Source organism: Abramis brama (genome assembly GCF_963993115.1).
Source record: "Abramis brama genome assembly, chromosome: 2".
NCBI classification, from domain to species: domain Eukaryota; kingdom Metazoa; phylum Chordata; class Actinopteri; order Cypriniformes; family Leuciscidae; genus Abramis; species Abramis brama.
Window position 1 is genome coordinate 10,557,995 of NC_139964.1, and position 25,413 is coordinate 10,583,407.

Sequence of the window (25,413 nt, forward strand, 5' to 3'; positions counted from 1 at the left end):
ACGCACTCGACTCGTTCCCTTATCTCTCAGGGAACCGAGGTAACATAAGTAAGTAACCGAGTACGTTATGCGTTCTGCCTTCCCTTCCACATGAGTCAGTAACAAAACTGACAAAAAAAAAAAAAAAAAAAGTAGTAATATTTTTGATAGTAATATTTCATATATTCTCACATTTTGATCAATATATATAGAGAGATTTTTTTTATTATACATTTCAAATTTTGCTCTGGACATGTTTTTATGTTTGTATTCAACATAATAGGCCTAATGTTACCTTATTATGTCAATTAAAAGTAAAAAGTAAAAAATATGCTTGGCTGGTGGATTTTTTCATCTACCAGTCCCCGTGGCAGGTGAGCAAAAAAGTTCATTTGCGGGGTCGCGGGGTCGCAGGGCAGCAGCGCATTTATCATGGGGGTCGCAGGCTAAAAAGTTTGGGAACCCCTGCTGTAGAGCAGTGTATCCCCTCCCAATAGTCCCAGATCTCGTCCCAATAGTCTCTGAGTAACTGAGAGAAATGCAAAAAGTGTTACAACTGTCCCCGGTCTCCCCAAGTTTACACGACAACGATACGCTTAAAACTCAGAAGTGTTTCCTTTGAGTTTTCAAAACTTTGCATTTTCAGGCACCCAAACTGACTCTTTGTTGTCGTGGAAACGAACGGCCAAAACGTATATAAAAAGGTTTACGTTTTTAGTTGAAAACGGTGTCATGTAAACAGACCCTAAGGCTGTGGCTGAAGCGGGTGTTCATCACTAATGCTCAATCATCTCTTAATTAATCACTTAATTATCTCATTAACTTTAACACTTTTAATACTCTTTAGATTGGGACAATATGTACTCTGAGCAGTGTTGATTTAACACTGGGGACTTTGCTGTGTGCCTGTAACACTGTAGTAATCATGAAGACATTGATTAGCTTGTTCAGGTGTGTTTGATTAGTGTTGGAGCTAAACTCCAGGAAAGTGGATCTCGTGGTCCAGAGTTGAGAACCCCTGCTCTAGACTATATAAACTCCCTGATATCATATATAAACTCAGTTTCATCATCAATAATAACAGTTTCTCCACTCACCAACAGCATCAAGAGTTAAACCGACTCTATCATGTGTGTCTGTCGGCTTCACCAATGTAGAGATGAGTTTCTCGTTGGCTTTTAACACACGGTTTCCGTTGGAGGCTAGTTCAGCTCGGCTGACTGATGATGAAGACTCTGAAATCTCTCCTGAAGCGTTGAGGACCATTTTCAAAACATCGGTCACAGTCTAATTTATTGATCAGAAAAAAAAAATTACTGTAAATGTAAATATTAAGAAAGCCAATTAATCAGGCCTGCGATGTCAATCATGTAACTGACAATTACATTTGATTTGATATATATATAAAAAAATTCTCTTGAAGACTTACAGTCAAAGGAAGCTCTTGAGCTGTAATGTTCTCGATCTGCTCTAGAAGATTTTGAACAGATTCAGCCTGACTCTGAAATCAAAATTGAGAAGACAGAATTTGACAATGTGTGAGTGATGACTTTAACCGGGTATGCTGAGTGCCTCTGAAATGAGACACAGACAGTGTTTTTTTAACAAATTTCTTTAACAAATGATTCAATGACATATTTTTTTAAACATTTGTCGCCACCTACTGGTGGAAATGAAAATACTTTTCTAAAGGTGTTTTTCTGTATTTTGCTCGCTACAGTGGACAGTGTTTGTATCCAAACCATTGCCGGCCCGAGCCTTTTGGGGGCCCTAAGCAGAATTTGATTTGGGGGCCCCCTCCCACCACGCGTAGTTAAAGTTTTAACTTTTTCTTTACTCTTTTACTAACTCTTTGAAACTCCTGAAAACAAACTGTAAACATATTCCAGCATTGCAATCTTGACATCGCAGCCTGTTCATTATAGCCGTAATAAATATATAATAATAAAATAGTCAACCTAACATATAAAACTTACACTGCTCTGTTTAAATAGTCAGTAGTACAATTCATACCGTTCACAGTAAGCACCGCTCCACTGTGATGTTTCCAAGCACATTTTTGCGTGTGAAAAGGATAATTTTTTCCGTCAATATTGGAACGTAAGTGAAGCACAAAGAAGCCTATAATAAAGAATAGTTTACCATCCAAATACATCGCGAATCGCTTACTTTCACTTTCGCTTTAAATTATTTAGTTTGTTTATAGTTATTTTTTTATTCTTTCTCTGTTCTGAATATCATTAAATTTAAAGGATAAATCATGGATTTAAATGTCAATCATCAATCATTGATCAAATCAAATTTTTGTATCATGGCTTAACATTACCGTGACATTATAGGGTGGTTGTGTACACAAATTGTCTGCACGCGAGGTTATGCGCATGACTCAAACACTGGCAGACACAGCAGCAGTTGTAGGCAGGTATATTGATAATAAAATCAGAATTTTACTTGTCTTGAATTATTCATTCATTCATTCATGTCACTTGTTTAAGTTAATTAATATGTAAAAAAAAACAGGGGGTGGCCAGGTGGCCCCAAGCAGCGCTCCACTGTGATGTTTCCAAGTTCTTACTTCGTTCGCTTATGCCTCGGGCCGGCCCTGATCCAAACTAACAAACTTTTGTCACAGAAGTACTGGAATAAAAGTTTAAGTTTGTAAAAGAAGTAATGAGAATGTGTGGTTGAAATGGACAGCTTCGTGGACAGCTTTCTCTGCGCATTAACCCCCAGAGGTCGGCGGTATCGCCGGCGATACCAGCTCGCTTTTTTTTAGCAGTGTAAAAGAAACTCAAAAATACTCGGTTGACTTTGATTTTCCATTGGAGTTTCATACATCAATCGATTCTGTTAAATGTGTATTATTTTTGTGTATACTCACAATAAAAACAAAGTGTTGTGCTTTTTGCCAAATAAAGAAAAATAAACACGAAGCGAGTTCTGCCTCCTCTCTGTCAGTGTAGTCCATTCTGAAACGCGTCCGAAAATGAACCATAACTCAGTGAATACTCAGTCAAACAGGCATTCAGACATACAGGCATGAAGCTTGAATTCTCATCTTTTAAACGAAGTAATTTTTATAAAAAACAAATATTCACAGTTTATGTAATATGTATGCAAAGAGAGAGATGTCAGTCGTTCTCATCTCAGCTAATTAAGTTTTAATGTGCTCCGCCCACGGAGAGCACGCGCTATTCAAACGCAAATGTGAGCCGATCCAAACAAACCTGTAAAACGCCCATCAGCTGGATAACACACCGCGAGTTCACTTTCAGACTTATGTACTTTACGATGCTGTGAGGAATAATACTGTCTTGATAATAATCCTGCAAAAATTTACCTCAGAAGTTCTGGAAGTATCATTTCGAGGAGCAAACGGATCCCGCTGAGGAATTAGGTCAGTTCTGTTTGCTATGTTCTAATCGGAATGAATGAACGCAAAGATGCGTGCTGTTGTGGAGCTACTACAGCTGGCAAAAATACTGTTTAAATATGAATCGCGTTACTATGAATGAATGAACGCAAAGATGCGTGCTGTTGTGGAGCTACTACAGCTGGCAAAAATACTGTTTTAATATGAATCGCGTTACTATGAATGAATGAACGCAAAGATGCGTGCTGTTGTGGAGCTACTACAGCTGGCAAAAATACTGTTTTAATATGAATCGCGTTACTATGAATGAATGAACGCAAAGATGCGTGCTGTTGTGGAGCTACTACAGCTGGCAAAAATACTGTTTTAATATGAATCGCGTTACTATGAATGAATGAACGCAAAGATGCGCGCTGTTGTGGAGTTACTACAGCTGGCAAAAATACTGTTTTAATATGAATCGCGAATACAAAGAAAGATTACACTGGAAATATTGTTACAATTATAAATGTTGTTGTAATTGTATAACCTTAAAAAAAAAATTATATATATATATATAAGGATAGATGTAAACAAAATCTTAAAAGGTCATTATAAGCCTTATCTTTAAATAATTTTATTATGCTTTATTAGTGACACATTTGGGAAGAGAATATATTCCAAATCTGAAAATACAGTATGAGAACAATTAACTGCACAATTACTAGAAATGTTTACCTTGGATATTGTACAATTTGCAAGCAAAATTTGTGGAAAAAACAACAAACCAGTTATATATTGTCCTTGCATTCTTGTGGCTCATTCACACACCTGAATGAAAGGCTCATTACCTATGCAGCCTCATTATGCGGCCCCATTGACTCCATAGGTGTGAATCACGCCCACCCGCATATGGCCTTTCCAAACAAAAAGTGTTTTACAAGATTTAAATCAATGTATTGTGTTATGTGAATGATTAGGCAGGACGATTTTCACATAATTTTGAAGAAAAAATACTAGGCAACGACATCCATTAGTCAAAAGTCTTATTTACATATATTTAGAATGTGTTTTATGGCCTTATTTCAGAAACTTTAGTTTTTTGTTTTTTAAAAAACCATGCATAAACATTATTCTATCAAAAATACAAACATGTACATGCAAGTTGTTCACATATTATGGTAGCCCTGTTTGTGCTAAATAGAGTGAATTTACACCTTTGCCATTAATATGTTTATAAGCAACTGAAAAAAGCACAAATGTCAGGGCATGTCAGAACATCTCAAGGACCCCAAAAACCCCTCAGACTCCAGAGGGTTAAATCCCCCATATTGCCAGCAAACAATGAGAATGCAGAACAATGATGATGACAGAGAGTATAGGCTTCAAAGCTATTGTGGACCCGCTTACCCAAAACCCTGGTTTGGCAAATAAATGAGTGACGGAAAGTTACGTATTTCAAAAAAATTATTATGTAAGCTTTATGTTACTTTTCAAATAACAAGGGAATTTGTAGTAATTTATAGTGTTGATTAATTAGCGAGTCCACAAACTCATTCTTTCAATTGGCTTTTGTATGCAGAGTATTCACAGCTTATATGGACTGAATGCCCCCACAAACCATCAGCAATTATTAGAAAAGCACATTCATAATGCAGTTTACACACATATCTAAAATGCACATGTTATTGCACTGCTTCAGTTTGGACTATTATTGATAGGAGTCTCTACAACCTCAATTTCAGAAACTCAACTTACGTTGCGTCCTTCCAGCAGCGTTATATTTATACCTGCAATGAGAGAAATCAGCATGAAGACAATAATATAATAAACTGCAAAACTTTGAAAAATAACTATTTTACTAAGCAGCAATTTCAGCAAGATTGTGGATTCAGCAAGATTTCAGCAGTTGTGGACTAATGGTGAGAGCAGTGGATCCAACTTTCTCCTTCTGCCTCCTTCTCCAACCTCCTTCTGCGTACCCCCTCTCTTCCACTTATACTTCAGTCAAACCTTTTCCTTTAAGGGACAATATTTGCCCCCTAAATTTATTTCCCAGTGCTTTTTTTTTACCTTTATGCATAACTTTATGAAATAAAAAATGTTTTCAATGAAAAATGTTCAATAGAGCAATATGCAATGACTGAAAAATGAAGTGATTCTTTAAAATATATTACACTAAAACCAGTAAGTCACTGTCTTCTCAATGAGCGAGTCATTGAGTCATTCTTACATTCAGTAACAAAGCAACTAGCTGTATTTATAAATGAATCATTGAATGATTGACTCACAATTCTTTTCAAAGCTGCAGAATTGTTTACGAAACACTGCACTATAAAAAGAGATGTGATAAAAATGACACATGTTGTGTAGATTTTAACACATGTAGTGAGTGTGCTCAGGGACAACATATGTTGTGTCAAATTTAACACACAACCTGTGTCGATTCTTAACACATCTCTGTGTTTATAAGGACTACACATTTTGTATTACCTTTAACCGATAAACGTAATCATTCAAATTCACTAAAGTACTAAAATCTGCTTTATACTTTGGTAATATACTGATAACCCCCATAATAATACAGGAGATAAAAAGGAAAAGCACATGATGATTCAAAGTTCACCACCATTGGTTTTCCACAAATCGAGAAACATGTTAATGTAAAGAAGGTGCACAGTGTCATACACACAAACACAAAACACCATCATGGTGACACACACATGACTCCAAATAATGCCAAACACATTCATTAAACAATATATGATGTAATATAAACCCCAAATGTACATGACTGGTACAAAAACTAAGAAGAAACTTATTTAAATGAAATAGCATCAAATGTGAAGTGTCACGCAGGGAATTCTGGGAATGTAAATTTAGAGAAACAACAAGAACAGAAAAAAGAGACGAGCAGAAACACAAGAACTACAACTGACTTCAGCCTCAGGTGAAATCAACTGAAGAGAAAAGAAGACATTAAATCTGTGAAGATCTCAGCAGAGGAGGATTAAATAACACCACAAACAGCATTACCAGCTTCACTTAGACTGACTTTATTTCTGTCAGACGTCTACAGAAGATCTTATTGAGAATTAACAATTGATTTATTAAAAAGAGTTTTAAAAATCACCATGATGGTGATCAGTGTTTCTTTAGTTGGGCTCTTGACCCTTGACTTTCTAACATTAGTTTTTCTCTGGCTGCTGTAACTTTGGTTATGGCAAGAAAATCAGAGAGAAAATTAATCAGGTGACATTGGTAATGTGATGATGATGACATAATCATAATGTAGTCTGATTCACTGAGCTCTTATTGAGTCTTATCTTTGATTATATGGGTCATTAATTTTACATTAATGATTGTAGTAGCCCTATGATTCTACAGCATGTGATCCATCAGTGTTTTGATAATGAAGGAACGTGACGGCTCTATCCAGGCTCCCAGCGACCGAACCAGCAGGACCAATGGGACCACAGACGTACCTGTGGAGGGGCAGCGAGGTGGAGGACAGGGACCCGTCCCGGAGTGGGGTCTGAGTGTGCAGTGCAACACTACCTGGCTCCACAGTTTGGCAGGGGTGCGTGAGAAAGCATACAGCTTGTTCTGAGACACGGCTTATGATTTATGGGGATTCAAAAAGAGGAGTGGGTGGATGTTTATTATTATAGGGTGGTTGTGTACACACACTGTCGACACATTTATGTTCAAACACTATGTAAAAGTGAATTTTGCATAATAGGTGCCTTTAAAAACCTTGTAAAATTAAAGTTTACAAAAACGTCATAGAAGTTTATAAAAATGTAAAATATATATTTTTAAATTTTATATAAAATATATATTTTACAAAACATATTCAACTCTAAAACTTCAAGAAAATCAAAGCTAAATATCTGAACAAGTTCTGTGACAAATTTTTGGTTGATGTCTCAAAAATATTTTCATCAAGTTTTTTTTAGTGCAGTACCAAACTTTTCCACTAGATGACATCCAGACTCCTCTGGTGACCATATAAGGACTCTTTGATTTCCATATATGGATTGAGTGACCTTAACCATATATTTCCATACTTTAAAAAAATATATATTTATGAAATAGACATCCTATTCAGAAGTAGTCTAAGTAGTAATGTTAATATTTGATTTAATTTGAATTCAATCTCTAAAATACATATAAAAACATACGGAAAGAATCAGAGTGTGTGTTATAATTCGGCACCACATATTTTGAAAATCAGTCGCCAAATATGAAAACTACAGTCTGAACACTTTCAAATGCTATATAGTTTTTGATTACTTTAGGTTTTGACTAAGATATTATTGTTATTAATGTATAATGGCAAGTGTCCCACGGGTGTCGGGGAGGGGCCGTCTTAAAAATAGTGGTTAAAACATTTTTATAAATCATAAATTCAGAAATGTATTCTTTGTAATATGTGAAAAGTATTGATATTAAAAGTTCATTATTTGTACCTGAATGTAATTATTATAATGTTTTTTCATAGTGTGATTTTTGGGGAATTGAATACAATTAGGGTCAGTTTGACCTGGACCACACAGACTGTAACCAGAAATCTAAAGTGCATGAGGGTTAAAGAGAGAAAGTCAATCTGCACTCACACATGACATTGAGCTGAACCTCAGGAGAGATGTGAGTGTGTCCGTCTACAGCACAGCTATATCTGCCTGAATCCTCTCTTCTGACTGACTGCAGCAGGAGTTCATTGTTTGTGTCTCTTCTCTCAGTTAATGGCTGTGAGTTTCTGTACCAGATGAATGTTGCTCTGTCAGTCAGAGCGCAGCTGCTTTTACATCTCAGAGTGACTGAATCTCCCTCTGTCACTCTCTCAGGAGACTCCACCTGAAGATCTGAACACAACACACACATTATATCTAGTGCTGCTGTCATACACTGATTATTATTCAACATAATGCACAGAAGAAGAGATAAACCTCACCAAAGTCACCTGTGACATTAAGAGTAACTCCTGATTTACCATGCCATTTGTCTTTATCAGTGATGAATCTGAAATAGTACATGTGTTCATCCTTCAGTGTCACATGACTCAGTCTGATGGTGCAGTTCTGCTGTTTATCTCCCAGATACTGAAGCCTCTGACTGTATTCAGTGTCATTAGACAGATCTGGAGGCTCAACACCCTTTATATCGTCTTTGGTCCAGAACACTTTCATGACCTGATGTCCAGTAGGGTATGTATAAGTGCATCTCATTATCACTGTTGAGTTCTTTAGTGCACAGATGTGTGAAGGACTGTAACTCACACCCCAACCATCACTAGAAACCCCTGAAACACAGAATTCATCAAACTGTAAATGTTGTTTTATCTGTTATATTGGGCCATGAAAACATGACAATACTTTATTACTATTAGAAAACAGCGACTCATTACAGGAAATATAAGATAAATGTGAATAAATAATCTCAGTGTGAATTACTTTAAGACAGAGGAGTGAAGAGAGAAGCAAGAAATCAGCCAATAACAACAAGCTGCACAATTACAGTTTTTCTGAATTGCTAAAACACATTTCTTGAAACCATCACTCACTTTCTCAAAACCTTAAACACAAAAGCAAATGTTCAAAACTCATTCAGAGAATCTCTGACTCTTCTGGCAAAATCAAACAATGCTTTCAGATCTTACACACATCAGTCAATATTAGAAACACTGCAGATCATTCGTTAGACACTACATGAAGAATGGAGAACACAGAATCCAGAGCATGCAGTTACAGGAGAAATATTTATGTATATATTGTAACAAAGTAACAAAGTATTTATTTATAAAAAAAAGTAGTACTGTCACCTGAAAGTGCTGAGTGAATAAATACTGTATGCACTGCAAGTATTGTATAGTATTGTACTGAATATTGTATACACTCAAAAAAAATAACTCTTTGAATGAACATAAAAAAATCATGGAAATGATTTCCACATGATTAACTTCATTCAGCATTATGCAATTATGTTATTCCAATTTAATGTACTTACGTTGGGTCAACTTAATTTATTAAGGTTGATTCAACTTATTTACTATGGTTGGACACAGCTTAATTTAATATTGTCAGCCCAACTAATTTACTTAATTTGCATCCAACTTACGTGGTTGTTATTTTCATTCATCCATCAATATTTCATTTATTTTAGTGACACATAATTAATTTGACAGACTACAGCTAGCTATTTGCTAGCAGTAGCACATATTAACATCTTAAATGCTAAGATTTACATGCTCCTTTAACCAAAGCATTTAAAAGTAACCAAATCAGTCCACAGCCAAACAAAATGCTCCACACTTCTCCACAATGGTAACCCACTGTAATTTAAATGGTTCTAATAATTTCAATGTAATTGAACATTAAACACAATTACACACTATCAAGTCTTCCCCTTTTCTCATTTTCTCAAAAAAACATAAAATAACACTTAGGGCCCTATCTTGCACCCAGCGCAATTGACTTTGTACACCGACGCATGTATCATTCCTATTTTGCACCCGCGCAAAGCGCATTTTTCCCTCCACAGAAGCACGTCGCTAAACTAGGGAATGAACTTGCGCTCATTGGGCGGTTCAGCGCAAAAAAGGAGGCGTGTTCCGGCGCAAACGTTCCTTCATGCTATTTTGCAGGTTTAGAAAACAATTGCGCCACTTACCAGGAAAAAATTGTTTAAAGTCAGTGGCGCGTTGCGCATGTTATTCATATGCTATTTTAAGGGTGCATGCTTGGCCATAATCAATGTAGCGTGTCCACAACGCGCATACACTTTGATTCTCTCATCTACACAGAATCAGCAGTTTTCATTTTTGCAAATCATACATTATTACGATAGATAGATAGATAGATAGATAGATAGATAGATAGATAGATAGATAGATAGATAGATAGATAGATAGATAGACAATTTATTATAAAAGCATACATCTAGCTTACACATTTACCCAAATTATCATACGCCTTTTTAACCGAAGTTAATTTGGGTGGGTTTCTCCATCCCCAACGTCCCTGACGAGAGCGTTGCTCTCCTTGGCTGTGAACCGCTCCTGGCGCGCGCCTGGCAAATCCGCCGTTATGATAGGAATCCGCTTTAGAACAAGCGCGCCTGCTCTTAAAGGGAATGTGAGATGTCGCTCTGATTGGTTTATTTCACGTTACGCCCAAACCACACCTATGAATAATGAAGCTCTTCAGACCAACCCCTTTTAGATTTGCGCCTGGCGCAAAAGAGTCATTTATCCCGCCGGGAAAATAGCAACAGCGCCAAGACCCGCCCACAAAGTTACTTGCGCTTTGCGCTTTGACACTTGCGTTTCAGATCGTTAAAATAGGGCCCTTAATTTTAACATTTATTCTCTCTTAATTCAACCATATGCAAAGCATGCTGGGAACTAACAAGCACTGCCCAGTTTCAGTTAATGCAACACAAATCATTCATGTAATCCAACACAAACAGATTAAGTAAGCTTAAATTTTACATTTTAAGCAGATTGAACACAATCAAATTAAGTTAGGGCAAAATTGCAGTTGGCGTCGCACTATACTGCCACCCTCTGGATGTAAGATTTTTTTACTTAACATAAATGGTTTGTGTTTAGACAACACGTTAGGATTTTGTACTGTTAAATTGAGACATAATTACGTGGACCTTAATAGAAAAAAAACATTTCAAGTCAACAAACACAATTATTATAAGTAAACTAAACATAAATATATTATGTAAAGTGCACAACCTTCCTAGTTCATTTTTTTGAGTGTAGTATCAAATGTCTGTATATTCAGCATTTGCATACACTGTAAAAAATTATCGTAATTTTAACGGTAAAAGACTGTAAAAATGCTACAGTGAAAAACTGTTAATTGGTTAACAGAAAGTTTCCGTACTATTTACGGTAAATAACTGTGATAGATCTAACGGTACATTTAATGTAATTTTACTGTAACATACCGTTAAATTTACAGATTTTGAAAGTGAAAAAACAACTCATTGTATAATTTACAGTGAAAAAACGTAAATTGACATTCCCACAATTCCCTGTGACACTTCACATTTCATGTATTTTTGTTGAAATAACTATGTTTGTTTCTTCATAGTTTTCTTCGTTTTTTCTAATCAGTTATGTACATTAGGGGTTTATGTTACATTTAATGTTGTTAAATTAATGTTTATTGCATTTTTAAAATTTCATGTGTTACCATGATGGTGTTTAATGTTTGTGTGAATGACACTGTGCAGCTTCTATATATATTACTATTAACTTTCTTGTGGACGAACTGCTTGTGTTGAGCTTTGATTGAGCATGTGACTCTCATTACTGCTGTGATTGGTGGTTATCAGTGTACAAAACAGATATTAATATTTCAATAGGACGGTAAATTAACATTATATCATATTACTGAAATCCAATGAAATCCAATATACAGTTTTTTTCCGTAAAATCAACGGGAAGAAATTACAGTATTTTTTACAGTATTTTTCCGTTTTTTAACAGAAATTTTCTGGCGCCCCTGCTGCCAGAAAATTGCCGTTTTTTTACGTTTTTTTTTTTTACAGTGTACTGTGAAATACAGTGACCAACTGCAGAAGCCCAAAAGGTTACAGTAAAAACTGTAAATGAAAAGCATGTTACTGTAAAGTACAGTCAGAAGAGTTGAGCAACTGCAGAATCAAGGTCAGTGAGAGAGATTTATTCTGCTTCAGCTTCACGTCTTCATGTCGGTCCGGCCGGAGAATATCATCTCTGCAGGAGAAGAGAAAAACCCTGAAGCAGATCCAGCCTTGACAACATTCTCCACACCTTCTTCCTCGTTCATCACCTCTTTCACACACTCTTCCTCCTCTTATACACACACTCTTCCTCCTCTTATACACACACTCTTCCTCCTCTTATACACACACTCTTCCTCCTCTTATACTCATACTCTTCCTCCTCTTACAGTTTTTGCCCGTTGTTTGAACACGTTTAGCAAAACTTGGCTCATTGTGTCAAAACTCTACACACAAGCAAATAAGACACAACACTGGGAAATAAACCATTCACATCTATGTCAAATTGAAACTCTGCTATCAAAACCTAACAATCCTTTGTCAAAATGTCACTCTGATGACAAAATGATACCCACTTGCATCATATGAATACACTTTCAGATCAGCAGCAACACACTAGTCTACTTTATATAAAAAACTGCAGTCTTTTTTTTTCCAATGTTTTTATTCAGTTCCACAGAGGGCATGTTTTCACAACAACCAAAAAATTAAATACTGAATTCAAAATCATTACATTACAGTAGTATATTTTACAGTACAGTAAATTCAGTTAAATCAAAAATAAAACAAACAATACACTACTGTAAACACAGAAAAACACAACTGTGCGCAAGTGTGCTTATGGATCCTGCCGTCTGTTGGGGTCTGGCCAGGACATCAACATCACAAGCAATGGAAAATATCCCCTTGTGTGCCGAATCCATCCCTGGATTGACCTCACCTCAGTGACTCCGCAGGCCTGTTCCATTGCCTGCAGAAGAGGCATACGGGCATGTGGTTGGCGGTCATATACTGTACGTGCCATCTCCAAGCGGAAAAAAAAATTCTCTATAGGATTTAGAAATGGCGAGTAAGGGGCCAAGTACACAACTTCAAATTGATCATGGTTGGTGAATCAGTTCTGGACCAGAGCAGCCCGATGGAAACTAACATTATCCCAGACAACAACAAACCTGGGCTGCTCTGGTCCATCCTGTGCAACTGCATCATGAAGTGTATCTAGAAATGTGATTATGTGTTGCGCATTATAGGGACCCAGTTTGGCATGATGGCGCAGTAGCCCTCGAAGACTTATGGCAGCACACAATGTAATATTTATTATACACAGTACTGAAACATCTCAACACGTTATCACGGTATGTTTCACAAAGCTACCACTTTTGTTGGAAAAGGAGCATTAGCCAACCTGGAATACAATACATGTGATACAGTAACGTGATATGGTACAGTACTGCACAGCAAAAACTCCAGTGTTAAATTAACACTCCTGGGAGTGTATATGAGTCCACACTCAAGAGTGTAAAGTGTTAAAATATGAGTGTTAAATTAACACTCAAGAGTGTTAAAGTTAATGAGATAATTAAGTGATTCATTGAGTGATTATTGATCATTATTGAAGACACCTGATGTTAACAAGCAGAATCACTGAAGGAGAAAATCTCAAATTGTAAGCCACCATTATGGTGATGGGTGTTTGCTTTAGTTGGGCTCTTGACCCTTATATGTTTACTTTAGATTTTGTTTGGCTGTTGTATCTGAGTTATAACTAACAGATGAATGAAGAAAAAAAGTGATCTGATGGTGTTGGTTATATTATGACATTCATCATTTGAACTTGATCACTGAACTCAATAAGATCCTTATTTCTGACTTAGATTTATGTTGTTGGTCACAGAATAACTGTGATTCTGCAAAAATATCCAGGATTTTAGATATAATATAAAGGATTTCTTAAAAGTTGTTTTGGAAAAAAAAAAAAAAACTTTCATTTAGGCACACACAGACGTCAAGATTCAGTCTATGCATCTCAACAATGGTGACGAGCAGAATATTCAATTAGGAAAAGTAAATTACATAGACAATTCAGATCATAATTTATTCATACCGCAATGCATGATGGGAGCCATTAATGAGTTGTGATTGGTGGCAGCCACTGCAACATGCTTTATTATTGTCACCATTGTTGAGATTCACAGACTGATTATTGATGTCTGTGTGTCTAAATAAATTTATTTGAAATTCTTTTGATCAGAACAATGTTTATGAAATATTTTTGGATTATATGAAAAATACTGAAAATCATATGCTGTAGAATCACAGAGGAACCATATCAGTAAGTTTCGTTTTTCGATTCATAACATGATTATGTCATAACATAACCAACACTATCAGATCACACTTTACTGTGTTAATTTAACTGTTATAAATCAATAACAGCAGTCAAACAACAGTAAAACTTGAAGTAAACATGTAATGGTCAAGAGCCCAACTAAAGCAAACACTGATCACCTTAATGGTAACTTACAATTTGAGATTTTCTCCTTCAGTGATTCTGCTTGTTAACATCAGGTGTCTTCAATAATGCTCAATCATCACTAAATTAATCACTTAATGATCTCATTAACTTTAACACTCTTGAGTGTTAATTTAACACTCATATTTTAACACTTTACACTCTTGAGTGTGGACTCATATACACTCCGAGGAGTGTTAATTTAACACTGGAGTTTTTGCTGTGTGTAAATACTCTAGATACAGTCTGAGTAGAGAGTTGAATTCATACAGTTTTCCAGTCGGAATGTCCTTATTGTGGATGAAACTGTGAAACGGCTTAGATTAGGATGGACTCTCTGCCCAGCTTCCCTCATAGTCTAGCCATGGTTTATGACATGGTCCACCAAAGTTGCTCTTATGTCATCCGAAATAATGGTCCTTGCGTGGCCTCTTCGATCACGTCCTCTCTCTCTCTCTCTCTCTCTCTCTCTCTCTCTGTCTCTCTCTGTCTTCCTCTTGCTCTAGCTCTCCCTGCCTCCATGCTTGCAAAGTTCTCAAAATGGCTTAACTGAGGCCTTTTTGTAGCTGGCTGATTGGTGTTCAGTTTTGTAAGTAAGTGTTTTCAGGTGTGTGTCTATGTCTTTTCAATTAACCAATGTGTGTTGTATTTTGAATAGATGTGTTTTCCCAATGGTACCCTGAGATTTCATTTTTGAACTAAGTGTCTTATGTATGAAATAGTGTGTAGTGTCTAGGAGCCAGTGTGTTGCAGAAAGGAGTAAGTGTGTTACAGAATTGCAACTAAAGTGCAAAGCAGTGCTTTTGTTTAAGGTATGGTATAGACGTCACCCGAACAAAATATCCCGTTACAGTTTAGTAGTAATGATTTCATGAACTTCTTCACTGAGAAAATAGAAAACATCAGAACCACAATTGTAAACGTTCAATCCTCAATCGCACCTTATAATTCAGCCTCAATTTCCCCCCCGCAAGAACAATTACAGTGCTTTACAACTATAGAACAAAAAGAGTTAAATAAACTTATCACTTCATCTAAAACAACAACATGTTTATTAGATCCTATACCAACTAAACTACTGAAAGAAGTGTTACCTGTAGCGGAAGAGCCTCTCCTCAATATTATTAACTCGTCTTTATCTTTAGGTCATGTTCCAAGAACATTTAAACTGGCAATGATAAAACCTCTCATTAAGAAACCACAATTAGACCCGCATAATCTAGCAAATTATAGACCCATTTCAAATCTACCTTTTATGTCTAAAATACTAGAAAAAGTTGTGTCCACTCAACTGGGCTCTTTCTTGCAAGAAAATGATATCTATGAAAAGTTTCAGTCAGGATTCAGGCCGCATCATAGCACTGAAACTGCGCTCGTTAAAATCACAAATGATTTACTCTTAGCTTCTGACCAAGGCTGCATCTCAATACTAGTTTTACTTGATCTAAGTGCTGCGTTCGATACTATAGATCATACAATACTCTTAGATCGACTACAAAATTATACTGGTGTTCAAGGACAAGCATTAAGCTGGTTTAGATCATACTTATCAGACCGCTACCATTTTGTCTATTTAAATGGAGAAAAATCGATCATAATTCCAGTAAACTATGGAGTGCCGCAGGGATCTGTGTTGGGCCCTCTGTTATTCTCAATATATATGCTGCCACTTGGAAATATTATAAGGAAACATGGAATTAGTTTCCATTGTTATGCTGATGACACTCAAATATATATTTCATCACGGCCAGATGAAAACGCTAAATTATCCAAATTGACAGAGTGTGTTAAAGATATAAAAGATTGGATGACGCGTAATTTTCTTTTATTAAATCCAGACAAGACAGAGGTAATACTTATCGGTTCAAAAAACCACCCACAAAACCTCTCACAATACAACTTTGACATCGTAGGATGTCCTGTTACTTTATCCTCTACAGTAAAAGACCTGGGTGTTATACTCGACGGTAACCTGTCTTTTGAAAATCATACTTCGTATGTTACAAAAACAGCCTTTTTCCACCTTAGAAACATTGCTAAGCTACGTAATATGCTATCAGTTTCTGATGCAGAAAAGTTAGTTCATGCATTCATGACCTCGAGACTAGATTACTGTAATGCTTTATTAGCCGGTTGTCCTGCATCCTCAATAAACAAGCTACAGTTAGTCCAAAATGCAGCCGCTAGAGTTCTTACTAGATCAAGAAAATATGATCATATAACACCGATTTTATCATCACTACATTGGCTACCTATAAAGTTCCGTATTAATTATAAGGTATTGCTATTGACTTATAAAGCCCTAAACGGCTTAGCTCCAGTCTATTTAACGGATCTTCTATCACCCTATAATCCATCACGCCCTTTAAGATCAATAAATTCGAGGCTTTTGGTCATACCTAGGATATCCAGATCAACCAAAGGAGGGAGAGCATTTTCGCATTTGGCTCCAAAACTCTGGAATAGCCTTCCTGATACTGTTCGTTACTCGGACTCACTCTCCCAGTTTAAAACTAGATTAAAGACGCATCTTTTCAGCCAGGCATTCATATAATATTGTTAATCTCACAGTTTCAAACTACAATCCGGCCTCTAGTTCATAAATGCCAGAGGAGAACTGGCCCCCGACTGAGCCTGGGTTCTCCCAAGGTTTTTTTTTCTCCATTAGGTCACCTGATGGAGTTTTAGGACACCATTAGGTCACTTGATGGAGTTTTTCGGTTCCTTGCCACTGTTGCCTTTGGCTTGCTCAGTTGGGGATATTTTGGGGATATTTAATTTAATTTTATTCTATCAATCAATAAATTCCACTAGAAACAAACTTTGTTGTATTATTTTATTTTAATACTGTGAAGCTGCTTTGATACAATCTGTATTGTGAAAAGCGCTATACAAATATACTTGATTTGATTTGATTTGATTATGGTTACACTTTGTTTACAGTTTTTTTCAATTGTTTAAGCACAATTTTGAAAACAGGGCCCGGTTTGTCACAGCACTACACACAATTAGCACATCCCAACACCAAAGTAGCACAACACTTCAGATCATTTGCAAAATGGAACACTTTTGTCAAAACTATACACAACTTCATAAAAACAATATTTTGTTACCATACGAAACACACACATTTCATATGACTTCAATCGTTTTGAACCAGTTACACACTGCTGTTGCTAACCTAAAACACTTTTAGCAAGTCTAATTCTCAGTGATTAGAGTACTGTAAATGAAGTACACAGAGAAAGTGCAACTACAAGTGCACCAAACACTACACAAGACCAATGCTGCAGACTGAGGAAAATATCATTTATTTCTCTCCATATACCCACATCAGTCAAAATGTCAACATGGAGAATCACAACAAAACATGTCCCAGTTTTCATGCTACTACAGTAGTGTGCATAACACTGTTAGCTCAGCAAACAACAGACAAACGTGAAATACTGTATCCAGTACAGGTTACAATTACAGTAAATAACAACAACAAACATAAAAAATAATCTGAAAAAAACTGACAATATTGTACAGAAAATACTACAGTAAACATACTATACATTATCTCTCCGCCTAGCTGGATCTGGCCAGAGAATTTCATCAACATCACAAGCAATATCCTCATTAGCAAGACAACGCGGGAAGAACCGTCTTGAATGTCGAATCCATCCTTGCACAGCTGCGGCGTCCTCCATGGCCTGAATGAGGGGTACCTGAGCCTGGGGCTGGAGATCGTAAACCTTCCACCGCCATGCAGAGAAAAACTCTTCGATAGGGTTTAGAAACAGAGAGTATGGTGGAAGGTATAGTACTGTCAACTGTGGATGGTGTTGAAACCAGTTCTGGACCAAAGCAGAGCGGTGGAATGACACATTGTCCCAGATGACAGTGTATTGCATCTGGTGCATTTCATTACCTGCTGTGACGATGTGGTGCAATTGGTCCAAAAATGCGAGAATGTGAGGTGTGTTGTAAGGGCCCATTTTGGCATGACGGAGGAGAACCCCATGTCTGTGAAATGGCAGCGCAAAGGGTGATGTTACCCCCCACGCTGCCCAGTGACATTAATTATATTTTATATATTTTATCACATTTTATAGTGCTTAAACCTGATTGGTGTGTCTACAATTTAGCAATCATGTGTTTGTGCACCTGATGGCTGTGTTTAACAGATTGGCTCATATGTGTGGTAATTTGACAGTCAGTGCTTTGGAATTGCAAGGAAGTGACATTATGATATACTTCTGTGTTTGATGTATACAAGTGTGTTTAGTGTTTTTCAAATCACTGTGTGTAATGTTTTGCAAATAGTGTGAAGCTGACAATGTGCTTACAGTTGTGCAAATCTAGCCTTGTGTTTTGCTCCTTGAGTGTAAGGTTTTGCTAATTGTGGGAAAAGTTTAATTTTAGTGTGTAAGCAATCGTAAAAAACTGTAAGGTATAGTAACAACAACTTCAAGTTATGTTACTTTGGTTTAAGCATGTGTCTATAGTGTTCAAGCAACAGGCAAAAACTGTATACTCACACTCTTCCTCCTCTTATACTCACACTCTTCCTCCTCTAACTCACACTCTTCCTCCTCTTATACTCACACTCTTCCTCCTCTTATACACACACTCTTCCTCCTCTTATACTCACACTCTTCCTCCTCTTATACTCACACTCTTCCTCCTCTAATCTTCAATGCAACATTTTGAGTCCATTTAGGCACTTTAAACTGTCTTGTAATTTGTACAGTTGGTTTCCTCTCATCATTAGAAATAAGTGTGAACAATTTTGAGTCGTTTTGTGTAAACGATGACAACTGTGTTGTACTTGTGTTTAACTTTAGTCTTCCTGTGTTTAGCGTTTTGAAACATAAGTGCATCACAGTGAGAAATGTGTTTTAATGAGTGAGAATGTGTTTTGAGTTTTGCAAGAAGAGTGCATGAGATTTACAAACAGTGTTTTAACGACCTGAACTTGTTTAATGTTTTACAGAAAGAGTGATTTATTTGACAAATTGGTTTAGGCTATTGAGAATTTGGTTCAGAGAAGTGGGTTTAGTGTTTTAGCAATTCAGAAAAACTGTAAATCCTGGAATATGACTAAATAAATATTTAACATATACACATTCACTTCCGAGAACAAGAGCACAATATATTCACGATCTAGTGCTAGGGTGGGGCTGCGAAATGTCACACTTTCAGCCTGAGACTCTAATCTAATCTTTCACACACTCTCACGCCACACACACATTTTCTCACACCTGGACTTTCCACCTCTGACACCAACAGACAAGACAGAGCTGGATACTTTTGATATGAAACAAATTCTCAGCCCTCAGATTCTGTCAATTTTATTTCGAAATTAAAACAATAAATAACGTTTTGGCGTTGTAAATGTGACGTGTAAATATAAAGTGGCAGATCGCTGCAGCGCCTCAGTAGTCGTATAGATTCAAATACTCGTATATTGTTATTCATATGTTTTATTATTATGTATTGTTGGTTACCATTTAGTAAGTAGGCTATAGATGTTTATGTTAACATCACTTAAACCTGCGTGTACTGGAGAGTGACACTAGGGGCAGTGGTGAGCCGCAGGGCGTTTCACTTTTTGACATGGAGTTACACTGCCAGCTACTTTGGCCCTGTCCCAAATGACACACTCCAGACTTATATGCTGCGTTCGAAACTGCATACTTCCCTACTATTTAGTATGGGAAAAAGAGTAGGCGAGCGAAAAAGTATGTACGAATCCAAAAGAGTAGGCGAGAATTACCTGGGTGACGTACTAATTATCGCGAGATTCGGACTTAAGTGCGTTCGAATATGGCTACTTTCCTACTATATAGTAGGCGAAAACAGTACGTGAAGGAAGCAGTACGTTCGAAACATCAGTATTCATAAAAGAGTAGGCGAGAAGTTCCCGGATGGCTTAATGCTTCAGGACAGATTTTCGAGTGCTCAACCGATGGCTACTCTTCTATCCCAGGAGGCCATGCAAGAGGACACGTCATTATCAAACATCGCAGAGATCAGCGACGCGGGTGCTTTCAAATGTGTTCCTTGTGTTAAAATTGCATGTGTTGAACTACTGTAGAGTAAACTGTTGAATTGTTGAAGGTGTAAAGACGTTACACAGTATAGTATAGTTGTGATTTTGCAGTAAAAACACGTTTTATTATGTATAACGTTAGCTAACGGTAGCTCCAGTAAGGACGCATAAGTTACGTCTCTAAAGTGGATTTACATAAACCATATACATGTAAAAGATGCTTATTTTAAATGTCTATTTACATCTGACAGGAAAATCTTAAGTAAGTATTGTAGAAGAGCACATCACAACATGAAATAGACATCTGAGTGATGAATGTGTGCTATTATGTAGAACAAATTTATAAAGTAACTAAACATAAGTTATCTATTTTATTTGTTCATTACTGTTGATAAATTGAGGAACATTTATGTTGGATAAAACGTTAAAACAACCCCAACATGTAAATGTAGTGTTGAGCTCATCACAGAGGTAACGTGAATCTTGTCTGGATGTTACAACTATTTAAATATTAAGTTGTAGTTTATTTTAATTATTGTAATTTCAAACAGAGCTATTACAGCACTTTTCTGATTCTTGATTTCTGTGCATTTGCTGCACAGCTTTTGTGGTGGAGCAGGACCTGCAAGGAAAGATGATGGTGGCATTTGTGAAAAGCATTTTTGTCTTCTAAATAATACTGAAATCAAATGACATTTTGCGGTTAAAATGACTGCTTTTGTGTTATGTTTGTGTATTTTTGTAGGATCTGAAATGTCAGCAGGCTGGTGTGAGCACTGAGGATGAAGAGCACAGAGCTGAATCCTGGAGATGGTGCCATGGATGAGACCCTCCATCACTCCTCCTGCCCTTACGAGTCCTTCCATCACTCCACCTGCCCTTACGAGTCCCTCCATCACTCCACCAGCCCTTATGAGACCCTCCATAACTCCACCAGCCCTTACTGCCTCAGATTGTGAAGCACAACACATCACGCAACAACCTCCGGCACAAAGGCACGGCTCACCTCTGGCGGTCAGCTGATTCATCAGAATAAAGCCTCAGAATGGGCACCGCTGTGTTGAGACGGCAGAAGGATGTGGGGTTCAGCGCCTGTAGCCTACATACATGATTGTAGTTTGAATAAAGCTTTGTTTCATGTGTTGACTTGTATAAGCATTTGTTTATTGTATGATGGTGACTTTCATTCATTCTTTTACTAATTTATTAATATTTCTCATTGTTGTCAGTAAATAAAATATCATTATTTAATTAATGCTTTATTTAATTGTTTGAATGAAAATGTAGATATGTTACACTATATACACATCAGAGTGTATTCATGCATAGCTATGTCATATGACATACATTACATTTGTTTGTTTTATTGAATTATATCATTTTCAGTAAAAAGTAATATAATTAAGTATTGGTCAGCATTTATCATTGTTATTATTGTATGTTTCGAGGTGGTATAGCAATGCAATTCATTCTGGGGTAATATTAATGTTTAATATTAATGAGACTTATATTTTTTGAGTATAAAATCAACAGTTTTCTCCAAAGGCGATTCTTTGCACAGCTGTCCAAGGTCTCCTTTGTGCAGACATTACAAGTGCTGAGGAAACCCGTTCTACGTAGGGCATATGTATATATATATATATATATATATATATATATATATATATATATATATATATATATATATATATATATATATATATATATATATATATTATGGGTTTGCATACATAATATGAGATATCTTAATATACATTTTCTTAGATAATTCATTATAATACATTTAAAAAATGCATTTTTTTTTGTTATTTATAGGCCTAGGCCTGAGGGATGAAACAAGAGTTAAATTCAACAAGAAAAAGAAGAAAACATAAAGCAGCAGTTAGCCGCTTTTGCTTGTGGATGAAAAATTTTGAATATAAAATAAATAAATTAACATATTCAAGAGATGACAATTTTGGGATTCCGTAAAATTAAAATAAATAATATCGTTAAGGATAAAACGGTGGGTCACATTAGTAGGGTTAAATATAAGAACTTAAATCAACCCTAAATGTATTCACAAAATAAATGGGCAGCAGTTTCTTCAAAAAGACCACAAACTGAGCAAGTTTAATCAAAATCAAGATATTTACAGATAGATGAATTAAACGTGTCGTTCAAATCTTTTAAGTTGTTGCGCGTGTGATAACGTGTCGTAGGTCACATGATAACGTCAACATGGCAGATGTCCGGCTAGCATTCATACTCAACGAGATTTGGCTATAAAGTACCTACTCTTTTAGCACTCGTTAAGTAAGTACTTATTGAAATTAAGTACCTACTCATTGAGTATGCGGTTTCAAACGCAGCCACGGACTTCCTCAGAGTCCACATTTTGGTGACGTCATGTAGTGCAGACCTATAATATCATATATCTATTAATTGTTGTCTTTGTTGAATTTTCAGATTGTACAGCATTTGACAGAAATAAAAATTATGTGTCACCAGAAAACACAGCCTCTTCTGTGTGTGCAACACCTCATACATAAAATCGATCAATCAGTGTTTTTCAGCTGCAGAAAGAAGTCAATAAAACAGCTGAACAAGAATATCACATTACGTTACATAACGCTGGAGAAGCATAACATTACATTTACCCCAGGAAAGCCATTTAATGACCATAGCACGTTAATTGGCTAGAAAAATTAGCTTTAGAGACCATTTGCTAAATATGTGCACTATATTATCCTACATATTTATTACATTTTTACCTATATCACTACAATATTAAAATGTTGTTAGTATAATAAAAAACACATTATATTTAATTAGAGTTGTTATTTTTAATCTTTAATAATAATAGCTGACTGGGCTCTGTATGATTACAGCAATGTCTGAGATTAGTTTTTTCTTGAGAAAAATTTACATGTATCTACTGGAACTAATATCATCCAAATTAATCAAGAAGAATCAAGATTGGAATCAAATCACAAGAACTGAATTCATGATAGAGATTGAAAGACTTGAAATCATGAAATTTGTGTCAAGCAATAATAATAATTAAATAAAACAGTAGCCTACCAGTCATTGTACCATGTAAACATTTTAAGATGTTGTCAATGTTTTAAATAATACAATTCTGATATGTTTTGCCAATCACAATAAACTTATTACGGTGTTGCAGAAAAGCTGAAGTAAATGTACAGAGACAGAGGAGTAAAGAGAGGACCACGAACAACATGATGCACTCTCAAATAATGAAATAAAAATAAACTTATTGTAATGCAAGTTTTTTTTTGTTTTTTTTACACCCCATCAATCCCCCCTTCCATAATTCTCCCTTTAAACTGAACTCAAAAGTTGTCCTACAGTGATCTTTTGATGAGCTTTGATGGAGGGTGTTGCAGAAAAGCAGAAGTAAATGTACAGAGACAGAGGAGTGAAGAGAGAACCACGAACAACATGATGCACTCTCAAATAATGAAATATATGAAAAATAAGACAAAGAAAATAATCAAAGTTGATTTATTAAATACCCAATGACATCAACATATTAGTTTTGTGGCTTTTAGTTCTTATCTATCAGCTCAGAGCTCATTTATGCTAGTGAACTCTTTTGACATGATAAATATTTAACATGTACACATTCACTTCTGAGAACATATTCATGATCTGCTGCTAAAGTGATTTGTTTTGATCCAATCAAAAGCTCTGAACTTTGAGAAAGTCCCTCTCCCTAAACTATGTGACACTGACCAGCACGTAGCAAAAGACTATTGGACATTTCTAAAAGGAGCGTTTGACATGTTCAACACAAACTTCCTAGCCTGGGTTTCCCCATACTGCCTTGCTCGCAGCGCGATTTTATTCACGCTGCTAGGCAGTCTGGACACCATGGACCAGATTTTCCCCTGAAAAAGGGAACCAATCACAGAACAGGGAGGGAGCAGCAAGACGATGACGACACCAAAGCAGTTTGTTTATATCTATGGATCCAACATGGCATCAGACTCGACGTTACCTTCTACCCTCATGTTTATTTTGCACAAACGGTAATATTCGCTAAACGCCATCGTGTACAAATAAATCTTTGACCCATCGTCTTTTTCCTCGTCGAATTTCTGTCACTCTACATACGTCATCTGCTATAATTGAAGCAACTGGCTATGAGCTACGTACAGGCGCATTTGATAGACATTCATAGCGCCCAATAAATGGCTCTGGGCATTCGTAAACCACACCTCAAATACGAGAAAATGAACACGTGGTTCGTTAGCCAGGCTACAAATTTCCTCTTTCAGAGAGAAATATGTGAGAACAGGACAGAAGAAAGTGCAGATGAGCCACTCATGAGGCCTTAAATAAAACATCAGAGTGTTTCTAATGTGAATGTTAGAGAGACTCACCGTGAATCATGAGCAGAAAGAAGATCAGAGGAAGAGGAGGAGCCATTCTGACCCACATCAGCATAACATATATCTATAATACAGCATTCAATTAAATTCACATTTATTTGTATAGTGCTTTCACAATACACATGGTTTCAAAGCAGCTTTACAGAAAATACACGAGTCCACATTACAGTTTAGAGTGATCTGTTATCAGAGAAAACTGTCTAAGATATGCATTTCAGAAATGTACATACAAAGTCACAGTTAGTTAAAAATGTATTAATTTAAACAATGTAATAATTTCAAGCAGAAACAATGAGCTCATTGAAGTAATGAATACTTGCGCAAGTTGCGCTAATATATTCATCACTTAAACAAGTATATGTAAATCACCCTATTCTTAACATTTCTCATGTAAAGACACGTATGTTATATGAGCAATAATCATTTAAGTAAGAGTGTGTTTGTCTTACCGTGTTGAAGCTCATCAGATCAACAGCAACCAAATGACTGTTTTAACACACACACTTTAGCTTTACAGTGGAGGACTTTGTGTGGTTAACACTGTTTATTAACACCCAGCGACGGAAATATCACA

General features: G+C 36.3%; 2 protein-coding genes across 2 annotated transcripts in view; both read right to left on the reverse strand.

Moving 5' to 3' along the window:
- The window catches only part of LOC311077587 (uncharacterized protein), a 118,867-nt gene that overhangs the window by 14,682 nt on the left and 78,772 nt on the right, over positions 1 to 25,413 (reverse strand). The window contains exon 15 of the mRNA XM_084106121.1: positions 5,090 to 5,121. Coding sequence (XP_083962247.1) covers positions 5,090 to 5,121 — 32 coding nt within the window. The remainder of the gene's footprint in view (positions 1 to 5,089; positions 5,122 to 25,413) is intronic.
- On the reverse strand, positions 6,713 to 25,322 carry LOC311069396 (contactin-5-like; the record flags this gene model as incomplete). The annotated part of the gene is made up of 5 exons (XM_084092520.1): positions 25,289 to 25,322; positions 24,831 to 24,903; positions 8,289 to 8,636; positions 7,951 to 8,199; positions 6,713 to 6,948 (listed from the first exon to the last, which is right to left on the reverse strand). Exons 1-5 carry the CDS (start codon positions 25,301 to 25,303, stop codon positions 6,713 to 6,715), a joined length of 921 nt encoding a protein of 306 aa, XP_083948646.1. The 5' UTR covers positions 25,304 to 25,322.